The 14362-nt window shown below is 43.2% G+C and overlaps 1 protein-coding gene across 5 annotated transcripts in view; it reads right to left on the reverse strand.

Annotated features, from left to right (window-relative positions):
* Positions 1-14362, reverse strand: part of NHSL1 (NHS like 1) — a 185630-nt gene that overhangs the window by 105939 nt on the left and 65329 nt on the right. For 2 of the 5 annotated variants that reach the window (XM_075087756.1, XM_075087753.1), the window contains exon 1: positions 3798-5651. The exons of the other annotated variants lie outside the window; for them this stretch is intronic. In XM_075087756.1, coding sequence (XP_074943857.1) covers positions 3798-4002 — 205 coding nt within the window. In that variant the 5' untranslated portion in view covers positions 4003-5651. Of the gene's footprint in view, positions 1-3797; positions 5652-14362 lie in introns of those variants that run through there. 5 annotated transcript variants of the gene reach the window in all.

Genomic DNA, 14362 nt, shown 5'->3' on the forward strand with positions numbered 1-14362 from the left:
CCTTTTCTGCAAAGTCAAAGTAAATATGGTGAGATCTGACATAAGCTGACTTGTGTTATCTCTATTCAAAGTTAACTTGCTGTGTTATGCTCATGGTAAGCAGCACAGGCCCACATGAGTGACTGTTATGTACTTCCACACGTCAAAAACCCTTTGCAATGCACACAAGCACCTTTACTTCAGTTTCAAAGCAAAACTCTTGTGTTTTTTCAGTAATGTGTTTTTTAAAGGAAAAAATGCTCTGAGCTTCAGTCTGAAAACACCTGGGAGCAGAAGCAGCATGCCATCTGTTTTACGCACCTACTACTACACCCCAGCACACACAGAAATGCACCAAGACACGGGGAACAGCCCCCAAACCAGAACCTGCTCGGTTTTCCAGGAACCATGAACAAGCAAACCAGCCCGGCTGCTGGTGGGAATTTTAGGCTCAGCCACTGCAAAACATCAAGGTGTTCCCTGGGTTCCCACTGAGCGTATTGGAAGCAAGCCGCGCCACTGGAAGAGAGAAGTAGATGAAAACTAGAATGTCTACCAACAAAAAGCCTGGGGGGGAGGGGAAGGGGGGAATCCAACTCTGACTGGTCCTACACCTGCCTCTTCAAAGCAGCTGTACTAGCAGTGGGTGTCATTCAACAGGTATCTTCTGTGAGGGAAACCAGGCTGTTATCCCTCAGGCACAGAAGTTACAGAGTGCTCACAAAGCTGCCTCATGAGCCTACAGGACCCTACCAGCAGGCTCTGTTGACCAAAGTGGTGGCAGAGCAGCCACTTGACCCCAAAGGCCGGCATCTGCCACTCCTGATGCTTGGAGCATGCATAGGGAATAATAAAAATTAAAAAAAACCTAAATCATTTTACACACACACTCTAGGATAAAGGAAACTTCTGCTACCCCAGAAAAGTATGAAATCTGAACAAAAAATTCAGATTAAAGAAGAGCAACACAGGAGTTACAGTGTGCTCTCATTTCAAAGGTCCTTCAGCTGACTGGGGAAGAAGAGGGCTGAGCAAGAAATGTTTCAAACAACAAACCTTAATTTTACTATCAACTTTTACTGTCTCTTTTAGTATCTGCTTTATCAGATGTGAAGTCTAATTGGTGCTACCAGTTCCAAAACACCCTGCACTTCTGTATACCTTTTAAAAGCAAAGAGTGAAGAAGCAGCAGCCCCCAGCTTGACTTCCACACAGAGCTCAGCTGCACAGGACATCAGGGTGTGCCCCAGGTTCGTAGTTAGCATTTACTTTTTTTCTTGCTCATTTTGAACTGACAAATCCAACCAATCTCACTGCTCGCTACTGTTTGCATGTTCCCATTTGCAGCCAATGCAGATTAGCCACTTTGCTGGTGAAATACCACGCAACACATGCTGCCTTGTGCCTGTCACCTAGCAGCCTCGTGGGAATGCAATATGAGACGGGAAGAGCAATGAAGCGGCAAAAGAATAAGAGGTTTAAAAAGACAGGAAAAGAAACAGCTCAGAAAGAAAAACAACAATTCCTTCATTTCCAATTTCTGTTAATACTCCTGCCTTTACATGCATAGTTAGGTGAAGAACCTGTCATTTGCCAGGCTTAACTTTTTATCAATTTACCTGAGGAAGAACTGGAGACAAAATTATTTTGATAAATTAAATTTTAATAGTTTTTCAGCTAATTTAAAGTAAATAGTCTGGTTTTCTATATAAAACTAGCCATCCTTCCAGCCTGCTGTGCATGCCATTTCTTTCTAGTCTGTGTTAATTTTAAGCAACGTGTTTAACTTGAGCACCAAAGATAACATTGTTTTGAGCCCTCAGTTTTACAAAGGTTGGCAAGCAGTAACGCAACAGACCAATGGAGCAAGCTAATTCAAGAACACAAATATTCATTTATCACACAAGTTTTGCTTTTGAATACAAACCCAAGGGGACGACTCAGCCAGGTACCAACACTCAAACTGCTCTGACACTGTGCAAGCCTGACTTGCACCCCTGGGTGAAACACCTGCAGCCATGACAAGTTTCTCCTACCTGAGTATATAACCCAAACTCTCTTCAGCCCTGACATCCCCTGCCAAGTTGTCAGCTCCCTCCAAGCAGAGGATCCCAGTCAGACAGAAGTGCACAGTTACATTCATGATCCAGACAGGTTTTACAAGTCAAGTCAGCTTGTACCCTGCAAAGGGGAAATAAGCCCTGCTTAATCTATACCTCCCCTCCACCTTCCTTTCAAAAATGACGTATTGTCATCTCTGCTACAGGCAGGCAGGGAGGCTTTCATAGCTTGCTGCCCAATTATGGGAGGAATTCTGCCCTCCCCCTCCAGCCTGTACAATGGGCTCATTATGTAAATCACTCAGAAAAATTAATACACCATTAATCCATCAGTAAAGCTTCCTTTTCCATCTCTGCCTTGTGGTGGGAGTGCAGGTGAAGGAAGGCAGCATGAGAAAATTTATGGCAGCTACATAGCGACCAGCGGCAGGACTGTGTGGTTCTTCTGATCCACAGCATGTAAGTTCCCACAGGTGCTAGAAGTGTATCTGACATTGCTGAGCAGTGTCAACATGCCAACAGCCAAAAGTAAAAAATGGCCACTGGTTGCAAATTCAAGCTCCTTTTGTAGAAGTTTTACAGTAGCGAAAGGGGTTAAAAAACAATCTTCAAAGCACAAATGAAAATAGTTTCCTAGCGTGCTGGGAGCAAAGCACAAATGTATACATCCTGCGTTAGTGTTTCTGCATCCAAAACATTTATTGAAGCCACTATTTATTCTCATTCAGAACTGAAATTCTGGTCAAGCAGCTATTAACTGTTCCCAGAAATAAAAAGAAATAAAAACCCCTTTGAAGTTCAAATGTCCTTGGAGAGCCTGCCTGCTCTCACAACAGTGACCTTACAGCAGAATTGAGCCAATGTTACACTTTTCCCTTAACAAACCAGTGCTCTGGCAGCACTAGAGAAAATACAACCAAATCACTTTATCAAGTGTTTTTAACCACACACACACACACCCCACTGCCCACCAGGCAGTAAATGCACTGGTAACAGTAGCTCACCGTCTCAGAGAGGCAAAGTTCTGAAATTTGTTTTGATTTATGGTAAATATGAGATATGCTTCAGTAAGTACCTGACAAACTCCACTCAAAAAAATGAATACAAAAAATAAAAGTCCTTTTTAAAAGTGTCATATAAAATATACTCCAGGTTTGAGTATGTCATGGGTTCATTCAGAGCTGCCTATCTTGCATCCTAGATCTCCCTCCTCCTCTCTGTGGAGCCATTCCTATCACCATGCCATCGACTCTTTTATTTTGCATCTGGGACCTCTTCTCAATCTGCTCTAACCAAACAAAATACACCCAAAATTTTCCAGCAGGACCATGAGGTAGTCATCCAAAAAGCCACCCAGCCTGTTACAAGTGGGGTCTTAAATGGCTTTTGGTACCACATAGAGAAGAGAGATTCCTGCAGCACCTGCCCAACAGATCTGCCACAAGTGACTACTGGCTACAAGAAGCATAAACAAAACTTACCTACACACCACACAATCAGTACCTTTATGTTGCCCAGAAGGGAAATTAAAGGTTTTCCCAGTTGATTACTATGAGCTTTCACACAGTTTTAACCCGAGAAAAACTTGGCAAGGTAGTGCTGCGCCTAGGCTTTTGTACTGCCCTCCTCCTCCTACCCCACCTGCGTCTCCCGCACGGCTTCGGGCTCCCAGCGGGACCCGAGCAGCTGGACAACAGCACGGACCAGGGGCAGACACGGCAGCAGCAATCACAAGGGTTAAAAGACAAAGCAAGTCACCTTTTCTCTGTTGGCTCCTGTAGGTCCAGTTCTCATCATCCTCGTCTACCTGCTGCACACACATGGAGGAGAGTTCACCATCGCTGCGAAACAATCTCTTTGTCTGCCTTGACAAGGAGGAGAAATTTATCCAGCTGACAGCACGCGAGAGGGAGCCTGGGTTTTGTTTGAGTTTGAAAGACCTCGAAACACACTCCTTTTTCATTTTCTTTTAAGCCAGCTAACTGGCCTCGGTTCTAAACAGACCTTTCTGAAATTGTTCCTGTCTTCTCAGTGGTTTTCATGGGAGGCTAAACAATTTCAGTACGACTTCCGTCCAGGTTTCTCCTCGCTGCATTTAAGCCAGCACCAGTATGGAGGCAGGTCACTGTGCCAGTGCAGCTCCCCTGAAGCTGTTTTGATACAGCACTTAGGGAGCTGCCAAAGAAAACAAAGGGGAGAAAGGCAGCAGAAAGTGGCACCTTGCAGCAGCTCAGACAAGCATGTAACGGCTGAGCAGAATGTAGTACTAAGGCACGTGTTTTCCCCATTCTCCACTCAACAGCAAGAACTGCAGCTCCACTCTTCTCCCTGGCATCGCTCCCCAGGAGCGTGCATGCAATTCAGTCCTCTCTTCTGGCTCATCAAAAACACCCGACGAGGAGGGAAGAGCAGGCAGAGATCACGCCCCAGCGTGGCACAGCTCATGCCCCTGCGTGGCACAGCTCAGCAGGGATGACAGACTGACCACACTTCTGCCTCCTCGTTCTGGCTGCCCTCCTCTCCCTTAGTGAAAAGCCTGGTGAAGGCGCTCCAGGAAGACTCTCCTAACAATAAAACAGACTGCACGGCTATCGCTTAGGATTAGAGTGAAATATGATAGGCTCACTCTCCTAAAAGCACGAACGCAGAGGCAAAACTCCTCCTTTCCTCAGATGGCTCGGTGGCAGCACAAACTTCTGAACCCTGTGTGCAGAAATAGAAAAGCACTTGTGCACCTCTGCAGACTTGGAGAGAGGGGAAAAATAAAATTCTGGAGCTTGCGAACTCCACAAGCATCCTGAACAGTGTGTTCCAAAAACATTAGTGCCTCTGTACTTGGTGGTACATTAAAAAAAAAAACAAACCCCAAAACCAAACAAAAAACCAACACAAAAAATCTGAGTGCATAGACACACAAACAAAATCTGTACACAAGCAGACATTTTCAGAGACCACTCACTGGTGCGACTGCAGCTTATAAAACAGGTTTCACCCGCAGCTGTGCTATGTTCTGCCACCTCCTCTTTAAACTACCACTTGGAAAAAGCACTCCACAGTGTGAAGGTTTTAAAAAGTCAGGCACTACCAGAAGCTGCTGCAATGCCAATCACTTGCCCTGCGTGCCAACACCGACACTGCTTCCAGGAGGGGTAAGCCTGGAAGGAGGGGAGGCAAAGGCAGCATTTTAAAGAAGACAGAAGTTGGCGATACCAAGGCATCCTAATACCCACGGGTTTGATGGGATTTGTTACCAAGATGCAAGTTGACCAAAACCACACAAGTTTGTATGTTGCAGCAAAAGAATAGACTTGAATGTATGAGATACCCGATAAAACCAGCTCTGTGAATCCTCAAGGAGATGCTGGTAGCAAGGAACCCAGGGGAAAAAAAAAAAAAAAAACAAAACACACCACAAAAACCAAGACCAAACAAAAACAAAACCCAAAAAAGTGCTGCCTATCTGAAAAATAAGCATTAACACCTTAACATCCTAATGGCTGCAGATGATGTTAGCGAAAGGACAAGCAGTTTAAGAAAACAAGGGTACAGTTTTTCACCTCTCAAGCTGTCAGTCAGATTTACACTATTGCAGAACACACCCCGGCCCCTGGCAGATGCTCTTGCACCCCTCTGGATTCTGGTGCCCAGCCGCTTCAAAACCATTAAAAACAAAAGCTCCAGCTTCTTCTGAAACTTATGGGTCTCTGACTCATAATAAGAGGATAAGGTTTAACCCACTGACTGGGAGGCAAAAAGCTAAGTACTGTATCAGATTACCCTATGAATCAACCAGGCACACCAAAGTGACCTTTGGCTCCCACTAACACAGCACAATGGGTTGGCCAACTGTCTTCTGTAAATAATTTAATAGGCTGCATTTCAATTGAGCTCGCTCGGGGAGGTAATGCATGTGTACATACACAGGTCTTCCAACACTTCCCAAACTCAGTGGTGGTGTAGAGGGTTGGGGAGTGGGGGCTGGGGGTGTGCGAATGGGAGCACACACTGCCAACATTTGCTCTTCTTCCTATGTCATCAAGTCCTTCTATTTTTGAGTTTTTCATCTTAAAAAGACACAAACCCCTTTGAGACAAGAGACTTGTCTCCTACCAAGGGTGGAGTTTGGGGGGGTTGATTTGGTTTTATTCTTTAGACGTTTTACTTAAAAGAAGATTTTGAGAATGTGGGGTGACATACCCCTAGAGATCCAACCACTGGAATATCCACTTTGGGGCAGTGCATGTTCAGATAGGCAGGATTTAATGCAAAAATCAGATGCCATGCTTTAAGTCAACTTATTCTTTCTTTTGAGAAAGAGCAAACATTTGGAATTGCCAGTACTGCAAAATACAGAGAACTGTAAAGTACCACAGCTATTACTGGCTAAATTATACACAGCCAGATGTATAAAAACCCTGGTAGGAACTGTAGAATCACAGTCGTCATCTCCACACAGCACTACTTAAAAACTGAAGATTAGAGAAAGCAACAGCAAGCAAACCCTTTCCAGTTAACCCAAAATGCCAGGGTAAATCGCACAGACCTGCCCAAAGTCTTGGCAGCAATTTGATTTTAGAAATTTTCCTGACCTGCCTGGAGCTCTGCCTTTGTATCACAGTGCTGAGTCACAACTTGATGATGCATGGGCAAAACATTGCCATGGGTGATTGACCATAACATTTCCACTGTTACCATAAATACAAAGTGGTGCAATGCTTTGTTCAGAGTTTGGAATTATTATATTTCATTGCAAGAAAAGATCCCTTGTGATATTGTCATTACCATGGAATGCTTTTTATTTGTAGGTGACAGTAAGCTTAATATCACTTTACTTCGTTGCACACATGAATCAAAAGTAAACTTCCCAAGATCAAGAGAAAATAGCGATTACCGTTTGAAAAACAATACATACAGAGAGCCATTAACACTAATGGAATTGCAGGTTAATCTACGCTTTAATCAGTAGCCAATAGCAAGTCCAAGGCGTTACAAATTTTAGCATCTGACACACTTTACAGGATTGAATTTGTAAAACACTCTACAAAGCCATTTGATAGAAACAAGGTACCCTTCTAATAAGCTTAGACCATTTCCCAACCCGACTATTTTCTCCTTTATGAAGTTGTCACGCAAGTAAATAGGCTTTGTGTTTTCCAGGTTACGCGTGTAAAGATTAAGGCATTATTTTTTGTTAACTTCATACAAGCCCATTTCAGTAAAAAAAAAAAACATGAAGGAATCATAGAAGAAACAACACAGGGTTTGAAGTAGAAAGTTAAATTGGTTCCTCCCCTCACTCTTTTTTTTTTAATTATTTTTAGAGGTGCACAAGAACAAATATGCATAGCTTCACATGCCTTCCAGATTTTTACCATCTATCACAACTTGATCTTCAAAGAATTGTCTAAAAGTTGTTCAGCAAACACATGTACATGGCTCACAGCCACTGCATTCGCTTAAGGCCAGCAAACAAAAAATCTGGTGCAAGGAAAAGGTTTCGGTTCAGTGTACAAAACCAACAAAACAGAAAGAAAAAGAACAGCCCCAAAACCCCGCAGATGTGCTCTGGTTTTGGTTAGGCTGTGGTTTTTGCCACAATTCACATGATAATTTAATTACTACATTTCCTAGTCCATCATTTCTGATGACTCAACCAGACAGTAACAAGGGTGATTCACAAGTACAGCTTCCTGCGGCAGCCACTGCTCCAATGGTCAAGAGGACACCCCTCTCTGAGGCTTCCTGGGTGTTTTCCTTCAGGTGGTAACAAACTCATCACCAGCCAGTCATAAAGCCATTCGGATTCAGCACAGTCAAAAGCCCACTGAAAACACCTCACCTGCAGACACAACCCTTCCCTACACAGCTCCCGCTGCAGCAAGGGAAGGGTGCGGGGTGCCTGGCAGCCCTGAGGGGCCTTCCATCCCAGAAACTGCCCCAACTCTGCTGGATCCTCTACCTACATATGGTCACCTCCCCAGCACTCCTCATTATCTCCATGCAGAGATGCCTGGGAATTTGAGTAGCTATCAAAAGCTTGTGAACCTGACCTCCATCCAGAGGTCTTTATCTACAGCATGCCTGTTCTTAACAGGTACCCTATAAAATGTTCACACAGCAAACCAGCAAAGTCATCCATATTCCTGCAAGACTGTTTACAGCAAAGCAGCCACAGAGAATGTTTTGGTATTACAACAGAGCCTGAAACTTCCAGTTAAGATTGTCTCCCTTTTTGTGCAAAGCACATAGCAAGAAACTCTTTCCAATCTGAACGGACCTGAGAGGGGAAGAAACCATAGTAAAGAAGGAAAAGGATCAAAAATGAAGTTACTTGCACAAGAAGGATAAGCAGCAAAGCTAAGAAAAGCACGTAGGTCTCCTGGCTATCAGCCTCGCAACCTGCTTAAGTAGGCCCTGTTCCACACAAAAAGCAATGCATATTAATTGCTTCTATTGCAACCATTACAAAGCCTTTGAATGCCCTAACTGGAAGTGAAAATTTCCTTTCTGTTTTGTTAGCCATTTTATCCTTTTGGGTTTTTTTCAACTTAAAAATATACCACACCATAAATGAGCACCTAAAAGAGAAGGGGCTTCTGCACAGTAGGGCTGCTTCAAGCATCCCATTCACATTTCCAGCTTTACTGGGGCTGGGGGAGTCAGACTGCAGACAGCCATAGAGTATAAACCAGTTTTTGGACAGGTCTGTATGACGCACCTGCCACAAGCCTCCCTGCCTTCAACTTCTGTACCTCAGAAGGATTCACTGCATCAGGGCAGACAGTATTTTTCTCTTATTTAATAGCTGTACTTACCTGGGTAAGGAAATTTTCTAAAACCGGGGGACAGTTTCTAGGAAGTGGTAGGCTTACCTGCGCCTGGTTCTCCCCCAACACCAGCAGCACGTGGGGGTAACTCCAGCCCAGCCAACCAAACCGCCCTTACTGTGAGAGAGGAACTGGGTAAGGAACATAAACTCTCACACAACATGATTATTAGCAAAAAAAGTAAGATATTTGTAAGGGAGGCAGAACGAACACCAGAGTCACCCAGAAAAAAATGCTGCTTTTTTTCTGAAATAGTTTGATGCCAAAAGTTAGCCACGCATAAGCTACTACCTGCTTCAACTGGGTACAGATACATCTGCAAGCTTTTGGTTTTGTTAATCAGCACAGTTCCAGGACTGACGGAAAACCAAAATTTCAGAGAAAGTCTGCTTCCAAGTGTGCAAGGAGTTCAGCAATCACGGACTGCAGGTGCAGCTTCAAGTACTGAGCTTTTCTGGGTCAGAGAATGATGGATATTCTGAGGGATAGAGGAGGAAAGGGCTCGGAAGCACACTGAGTTTCAGCCTTGTCCATACACAGATGGGTTTTACCTCATAGCAGCCAGTAACTATTTTCCAAGTAAAGCAGATTATGTTTATTGGTAAAATAACTTCTGTTCTCTCAGCAGACAGGTGTCGATGTGAGGTTTTATGTCATTGTACAATCTAAGGAGATGAGTACCAGGACTTTGATGAATTTGGACAATGTGCAAATACTTAGATACTTCAGAGGTAGGCCTCCTCACCAGCACTGCACCGTAAGGCACCGCAACTCCCCGCAACAGGAGCTGCCGGCTGCCTTGCTGCGACCAGAGGGAACTGCTGCCCTGAGCATGCAGCGGGCAGGGCCAGGCCGGGCAAGGCCAGGCCGGGCAAGGCCAGGCCGGGCAAGGCCGGCAGGTGGCAGCAGGGATCCAGGCGCCTCACCGCAAAGCCCGCTCCCATCACCCGAGAGATGTGAACAGCCACAGTGACACACTTGTGATTTAGCTTTTCGCAATTTGCTTACAGAAAGCTGTTATCACCTCTGCTTAAAATGTAATTAACAATTTTAGTGGTTCTTAACTCAGGCGTGACAACTCACTAATTAAGACATCTCTGCTTTAGCACTAGACTACTTTACTACTAGCAGTGGCCACTGCCTCAGTTCCTACACAAGTCTTCCTGTGTTGTGGGGCTCTGCTTTCGTAACACAAAATCTTTTTTAAAAATCTCTTAGCCATAGGGTCACCTCCTCTCCAAAGCTGAGGCCTGACTAGGGAAGTAATCCATTCACAACTGTTAGCCAACGCATCCCACGTGAAGATTAACTATCTAAGTATTGAATGTTTGAGGAAGGAATAAGTTTTCTGTCTCAACAAGAGTTTTGGTTTTTTTAACCCCAGCCACTCATCTGTTCATTGAACCACCAAGAGTTACCAGTAACAGTTCTGATAAACATGAGAAGTCACTTACACGGTTTGGGAGAGAAACTCGAGAGGTGCTACAGAAGTCAGGCAGCATTCAGCAGCTGCACTGCACTGACCCTTACTCTACCAGGCACCCACCAGCCCCAATTTGCTGTCCCAGCTGACACAGAGAATGCTCCGAATCAAACTGCCCCACGTCTTGCCCAGCACCTCCTATCTCCCTGGAAAGCTGTCTGCTTTCTGTAACACTCGGTGTCTCTACTTCACATATATTTCTTTCTCCTCTCAAGCACTCTGCAATGAACACATGAGTTTAAACAAATTCTGACTTTACAAATGCAACTTGCATTGCTTTAAACTAAACTGTAAGATCAGTTTACTCCCTCCTACTACATTACGCAGCATGTGCTATGTTCATACTAAGGGCGTCAAATAACTTTTAATACCTGAATATGCACATGAAACTTTTCAACATGCCAGTTACATCAGAAATTTAGAAATATGAGATTTGGTGAAGCACAAGAAACTTCTACTGGATCATCCAAGTTTCCTGTGGAAATGCTGACAGCTGCACAAACAACTGGAAGCCAGTTAAAACAAACTGTATAAAAAATACCTATTAACGTGAAATTGAGGACCATTCTGCCAGCAGAAAAGTACCCTAGACAACTAAATAAATGTCTATTTCCCACTTCTCTGCTTAAGAGGATACCAAGGAAACTGCAGAAGGAATATGGTTGTTTGCTTTGAGGTGGAAGCCCTCTGCTGGTTAACATAAACTAATTAATGCACTAATCTGAATGTTTTTGTAGATAACAGAACCACAAAGAACAAGAAAGGAGAGAGTGGCTAAAGAAGCAGAGAAGAATTGTCAGCAATCTCAGAAATCCTCATTCTTCATCTTATTTACTAGGCCTATGAATGCAAAAGGTGTTTGTTTTGTTTTCTTTTTTCCTGTCTGTATTTATACATTCTTTGACTTACAAAATATGCAATTTAATAAATCTTACTAGGTATCTGCAATAATCAAATGCTAAAAGGAAACTTTAGAAGCCGGTGAGGCACTTGGGCAGGCCTGACTATTCCGACACCGAAAACGTAGTTCATGTGTGTTACATATAACCAGGTCTCGCTGCTGGACACGCAAGACACAAACTTATTTCTTCCTACAGATACGAATGTCATTTGTATACATCCTTTGGTCTTGAGTCCTGTATCTTTCAAACATGTTTCAAAGTTACTTCACAGCCAAAACAGCAAAATTATTTGACCTTACTGACGTTGTATGTATGTCTTTTCTAGGAACCAAGCTAAGGATGTACTGTTTCTGTAAACCACGTATAAATACTGAACTTCATGAGAAAGACAGAAGGCTCACTTTTGCCTGTGTGCGCACAGGTATAGGATTGCTGTTGAGCTTTTTCAGTTCATTTGTAAGTTTGTATGCCTGCTTAGCCTGATACATGGTAAGTACAGGAGCGTGTTGCAACTCTGCACAAAATTTGTAAATGAAACCCAGCCCTGCCACGCCTGGAAGAATGCTGCAATCTCTCTTCCTCACAACAGGCTCTAGGTTAAAAGAAACTTGTTTCTAGGCAGAGGATGAGCACAAGGAATGTTGCTGACACACAGGGAGCAAGGAGGAAAACACAGTTTGCGTCTTAATAATTACTGTCCTACATAGTTATATTTAATCCCAATTAAAATAGCCCTGTTAAAAACTTGATAAAAATGCAAGGAAAAACTAAACTTCTAAAATAATGAACATATGGCCTAAGTATGTGTATGTGCACTCTCTATACAGAGTGCCTGTGCATGTGCTCACTCCATATGTACACATCCACGTATTCAGCAGGAGCACCAACCGCGACCAATGACAAAATTTCTTCCCCACCCCCCGCAATTTCCCCTTCTGCCATATACAGGCCTGAAATCAACCTTGATTCTAATTTGCAACCCTGAAACATTTGAACATTTTTTCCCTACCAACAGCAGTTTCCGGGTGGAGAAAGACCTGAGAATACAAAAGACTAATGTGCAGGGTCAATATCGCCTCCTCAGCAGACCCTATACAAAACATTTGACACACAGGAAGGGTTCCTATTCATCAGCTGCCAAAACAAGGTGAGGACAGGAGGGAAAATGAAAGCCCAAATTATCCTCAGTAGAAGATAAGACAGGATAAATAAGGACATTCACGCTAGCAGCAGGAATAATCTGACACTGCGTCTCAACCATCGGCATGTGAAATAATCAGCCTCAACAGAGCAGCTATTTAGTCGCTGTTAAAAAACTGAGTGTGTCAATTCTAGAGTGTCAATTCTTAAATCGTTGCTTTTGCTCACAGCACCAAGAAAACCAAATCAAGGCTTTGTAATCTCCTGTAATTTGCACCACAGCTTCTTGTTTACATATGTAAAGAAAGCTCATCTTCTGGCATACCATTTACTTAGTGAAATACAGGGTGGGAGAGGTAGAAAAGTGAAAGAGAAATCACATATTATTGAAATTACAGGTGTAAAAAAATGTTTGTTCATGAGATACTGATCTGTTGAGAGCCCAATGGATGTCTCCACAATAACAACATCCCAAATCAACTTCTCTCATAGAGGAAAGAGTTTAGAAAGCAGACTTCGCACAGCCCATGCCAACCACCAATCACTGTTTCGGGCGGTTTCATCAACGCAAAGAAGATTCACACCTTGATAATCATTTTTAAATGAAGCCACCCTGACATTTCACTATTAACCAGGGAACTAAATTACAGGCTTAGACTTCACCTAGGGCTTTTTCCTGCCCACAAGACAATCTGTTTGCAATACCCTACTAGCCTGAAAGCAACTCTAAGCTCCTCATCAAGCAGGTTCTTCAAAGCCTTCCTCTTCAGATGCCTGGAAACCAAGTATCAATCCAGATTCATCGTTAACCCACACACACCTCCTTCAGCATGACTTCTCCTATGGCCAATGCCAAATACTCCTGCTATCTATAGCATTTTTCCTTCTTTTTACTAAACAAAGTAAACCAATTGGCACAACTAGCAGCCCATGTGCCAAATCCAGTATTTAATGAGGTCTTTCACCTTCTCCTTGGCAGAAACAAGGAACATGGCTCGAGCTCAGTAACTGAGCTTGCACACTTAGGTAGGAAGAAGTGGAGCAGAGTGAGATCTCCATGAAAACAGGCCCAAGTCCCAGGGCAGCACACCAAAACAGCAATAGCTCTTTGTATCTTTCAGGAGATGAGGGGTGAGGAAAAGAATTAGGTCCCAAAATGGAAGCTAACCCCTTTCTGACTGTATTCTCTGTGTAAGCAAAAGTAAAGGCTGTTAGACATAAAAGACAACGTCAAACTAATGTAAATAAAACACATCCCAAAAGAAAATATTCAACATATGCTTTAAAAGTTAGATTTTTATTGTAAAGAAACCAAAATGAAGATTTAATTGCTGTGTTATTCACCTAGTTCTGCCTGTAAAGTCAAGCCACCTTCATCCACGGGGACCCTCCTGCACTAAACACAAATGGAAAACAAGTAACATTGAAAAGTAAGAGATACTTATTATTTCACTTGCAATAAACATTCCTTATTTACAGGCATCTGGCAAACTGCCAGCAGTAGAAACAGATGCCGTAAAGAAATACGAGTACAGACACATGAGATTACACAGAAAATAAATTTATGCAGAAATACTTATTATCTAACTATGTGCTCCATCACACACCACATTCTTGTTATGCAACCAAGTTTGTTCACCCGGAGGAGTCCGCTGACGAATAAGGAGAATGTTTCACATGTATTTATTAATCAAATAATAATACAATGGTTTCCAGATGGGAACTACCACCTTCTTTTGATTCACATGCCTCCCATGCCACCTGTTCTGAAGTCATCAAGTTGACAAGACTATCAAGATTGCTTAAAGAGCCAATATTTCTCCGCAGTACTTTTCTTCCTGAAATAGTGAAGTGGAAAACACGCTAACTTTCTCAGCCAGCTTTGGCACAGAGATAATACCATGCTTTGCGGTTAATTGCTAGCTCTTCTTCCTCCAAGGCACTGTGAGTCATCTCTGCTTTCCACACTGG

This window comes from Phalacrocorax aristotelis, chromosome 3, assembly GCF_949628215.1.
Source record: "Phalacrocorax aristotelis chromosome 3, bGulAri2.1, whole genome shotgun sequence".
NCBI classification, from domain to species: Eukaryota; Metazoa; Chordata; class Aves; order Suliformes; family Phalacrocoracidae; genus Phalacrocorax; species Phalacrocorax aristotelis.